The 4,193-nt window shown below is 42.5% G+C and overlaps 1 protein-coding gene across 1 annotated transcript; it reads right to left on the reverse strand.

The window, feature by feature from the left end:
- Positions 1-280: 280 nt before the first annotated feature.
- Positions 281-2,726, reverse strand: LOC118770686 (interferon gamma 1-like). The gene is given in 3 exon segments (XM_036518445.1): positions 281-442; positions 1,356-1,559; positions 2,691-2,726. Coding segments are annotated over 3 exon segments (402 nt in total).
- Positions 2,727-4,193: the final 1,467 nt, after the last annotated feature.

Below are 4,193 nucleotides of genomic sequence, written 5' to 3' on the forward strand. Positions count from 1 at the left end.
TGTTGTTGATTTTGTTAAACACCCACACAAATGCACAAGCACACACTTGTATTATCATAGCAGATTTATTCAGTCATAGACCATACAGAACTTGACTCGTCAACAAGCAACTGTACTGCTGTCAAGAAAAGGCAAAATCCTTTTTTTGCAGACAGTTGCACAGCATCTGACCAAGCTGTAAACCAAGGTTGTAATTTTCATAATGTGTTTACTGTCTTAAATTAAATAAATATGATAAATAAAATAAATACTCATAAATGAATAGGCACTTAGGAGGATGTCAGTTGTAAACATGAGCCCGTCATCCCTGCATTCTGCGGATCTGCCGCCGCCTCCTTCGTCTGTCCTTCTTCTCCCAGATCCTGTTCCCCAGCCTGGCCGCCTTCTCATACACATCCTTCAGCTCATACAGGGCCTTCCGCTGAACTATGAAGTCATTGGTCTGAAAGGTAGAGCGAGGAATGAAGGTCAATATTCTGTTCATGGAGTGTTTTTTTTTTTTTTTTGTTCCAGTGCACTCACTGGCAGTGAGCGTTGCTCATTGTGTTACCGAATGAGGAGCTTGTGAAATTGCTTTTAAAATGCTAGGACCTCACCCCTCACTTCAGCTCATGGAAGGGCACCTGGGACTGAGCTCTGAATAGCAAGCAGTAATTTTACAAAAATGGCATTACGAGTCTGATTCATAAGCACTGAGTACATCCTATTGGCTTGATTTGCTAGGTTTTATTTATTTATAGGACCACTCAGTTCAACTCACTGAACCTTCATCTCCTGACAAAGAATGGCCATCAGAGTTTGTCTGCGCACACCTTCTCCCACAGTGCCATGCAATTTCAATAGCAAGACCTCTTCAGTTATTTAAATTCAGTATTTAAATTACAGGACAAAGTGCAATGTGTTCAGATTAAATAGAGGCTAAGCATGGACAGTACAGTAAGTCACTGCTCTTCATTGAATTACAGCTATAAAATTCTGCTAGTTATATAGGATCCTGGACTTGCTAGCCTTCCATCAGAATAGTTTCTGATGGAAAGCTAGCAAGGCCAAGATTTTTGCACAGACAAATCCTCCTGATTTCTGATTCCTAATCCTTATGGAGTGGTCCCCAAAGGAATATCACGCCCCATTGATGTACATTTAGCAGATGCTCTTATCCAGAGCAATTTACATCAATTGCAATTTCTGACATGTTATCCATTTATACAGCTGGGTATTCACTGAGGTGATTGTGGTTTAAGTACCTTGCTCAAGGGTACAGCAGCAGTGCCCCAGCGGGGAATTGAACTGGCAACCTTTCTATAACAAGTCCTACTCCCTTAACCGCTGTGCTACACTGCCGTAGAGGTGCTCACCTTGACGGCCCACAGGTCCTGTAGGTGCCTCTTCAGGGCATGCTCGTGGTGCTGGAAGTGCTCATTCCGCAGATCCTGCACTTTGAGTCTGACTTCATCGATGCTGCTCTTTATATCCTCGTCCTCGGTGCGGTTCATCAGCTTGGACAGGAGGCTGAGGTACACGTCCAGGATCTCACTCATCAGGAGCTTTTGCTCACTTTCCTGCCAGAGAAAATCCACAGTTGTCACTGAGGTCATGCCGCCAACGAATCGGGGAGTAATTAAATACAGCGACCAATGGGCACAAGCCAATGTCACAAAGTGTAAAAATGCCACACAGTGTGACATTCGTAACTACAGTACACCATAAGTTCTTTGCTGTGACTATAGCATTTGACAAAAACCGGGCATTTTGTTTAATACAGGAACACCAACATGAGTACAATGTCATAACATTATGGTACCAAAGCATGATACTGAAGGTATAGGTATTTACCCCAAATTTGGAATCAAGGTCCGTTAACATCTTCACAGGAAAAATAGGTTTGCCGTACAGGGCCTTAGAGTTTCTTATCTGAAATGTAGAGAAAGAGGAACTGGTTACTCCAGATTTCAGTGCCAGTTGCAAAATCCCACTTGGCAGGATGAATGCGTTTTTATCCAATGACCTGCTGTCTTCTTGTGATTTCAGGATCACAGGATAAAACATCATGAATTATGAAGAAAATAAAGTACTTAAAAAATAGTTCAGTTACAAGCCTGTTATTAGACAAAAGGTAATTGTTGAATCTTGTCTGACATGGCAAAAGGTTGCAACAGATGGAATACCTTAGGTACTGTCCTTAACTGTAAATTAATGATTCACACATGACCTCTGATTTTGCATGTAGTCCATGCACATTGCATAGTAGGTGCCATATATGTGTCAATGGACTTCGATTTACAATGGAAGAACAATGAAATGTCTCATTTCTGGTCACTAGTTGATCCTAAACATCAAGTCATATTGAAACACTATTGACATTGGGCAGTAATCTCTTCTCACTCATGGACCAAACCACTATAAAGGTATTGTTCACCCTGAGCACTAGAGGCTTCTTTAGCTGCTAACCACAGAATATTCAGAGATGGAATAAGTGACTCACAGTCCACTGCAGACTACAGTGCAAAGCCTTTTCCATCTAACCACCACAGCAACTCAACCTAGGGTGAGCACACTTCAGCTGCTTTATTTTGAGTTGACTAATTGACAAACAAGTGAATAAATTGCTGAAAGGTTAACAGTGATCACCTTTTTGAACATAGTTTGTATTTTGCTACTCTGCTTCCATCATAAAAATTGGTCATACTCACAAAGTGATCGCTGAGTTTCTTCATGTTTTCCGCCATGTTTTTTGGTATCAAGTCACTGGAGTTAGCCCATCCAAAAGAGGCCAAACATACTCCGCAGAACAGAGCCAGAGTGCGCCAGGAACTCATTTGCTGTGAGTTTGAGTAGTCAGAGTTCAGCAGTCCTGAATACTAAAGTTTGGTGTAGATGTGGAGCCCTTTAGTGTCTTTGAGCCGCTACCTGTCTTCTCTTGAGCCCTCGTCTTGAGCGAATGAAGCTCAACTGTCAGATGCAAGGGTATTTATAGCTAAAGCCGTGAAAAATCGAGCGATGCAATGGGGTGTGAATTGTGGCTGTTTCGTGGGTTTCCTAGCAGCGGTTATTTCCTTTTAGTCTGTAACATGCCACTTGTTGGGTAAAGCTAGCTTCTGCGGAGGGCTGCTGTTAGCTGATGAGGTCAGGGGAAGTTTTGAGGCGCAGGTGGGGGAGAAAGTTGGGTGTGGGGCTCGGAGTATCCTGACGGCACCCTGAACACCTCTCCAGTGTGTCATTAGCTACTGATGATGGGTGGAAATGTGGTTTCGTCGGCTTCACTTTATTTGAAAGTATTGGCCATTTCTTATAATGAAACTAGCACCTATACAATCCGGAAGGACGTGTTGAAAAATGTGATGTATCATGGCAATTTGTTAATCAAACGGTACATCAACCACACCGTACAGCTGTATACAGAATACGTCACCTTTGCTCTCTAACACTGATTTTCCGTATATAAAATTTATTCCCTTTCCAGGGCTTGCCATTTGCAATATTTTACCAAATAGGGTAAGGCTGGTTCAATATTTGACTGAAAGTTGATTTCAGTCAAGAAGGATTTTGAGCTACAAGTTATACCAAAGTCAAAGTCAACTTTATTGTCAATTCTCCAATATGCACAGGACATACGGAGGATTGAAATTGCGTTTCTCTCAGGCCCACGGTGACAACAGTTCGACATAACACAGTGACACTGAGAGACAAGAACAAGAATTTTCACAGAAAACAAGCTACAAATATTTACAGCAAGGGGCATCAAGGCACATGGTAGGTTACCATGAGCTTTATGTAATTTGCATGTTTTTCTTTTTTATGTTTTGTTTTCCCTTTATGCAACCCTGTTTTAGAATGGAAAATGATAAATTAGGGCTCATCTCACTGTGACTACCTCTGCACTGAAATGCAATTGCTCAATGCACTCCCCCGTGTAGCCAACAGCCATTTTTCACTCTACCTCACGCTGTTCACAACAATGAAGTGGGCACTCATTGGAGGATAGGCTGTAGTCCACTGAGGTCGTCTAAGCTACTCACAGGCACATGGCAAATAGTAGGGTACCTGAGATTGGTGAGACAAGGACACCCTGGCCAGTCATACACCCCTCTGCCAGTTATAACAAGGCCAATTTATTCCACAGCTTTAGGCTACCAGCCACTGATGGTACATGACACAGCTGGCTTCAGATGTAGGCCTGGGCATGTATCATTGTG

The sequence above is a fragment of the Megalops cyprinoides genome, chromosome 23 (assembly GCF_013368585.1).
Source record: "Megalops cyprinoides isolate fMegCyp1 chromosome 23, fMegCyp1.pri, whole genome shotgun sequence".
Classification (NCBI taxonomy): Eukaryota; Metazoa; Chordata; class Actinopteri; order Elopiformes; family Megalopidae; genus Megalops; species Megalops cyprinoides.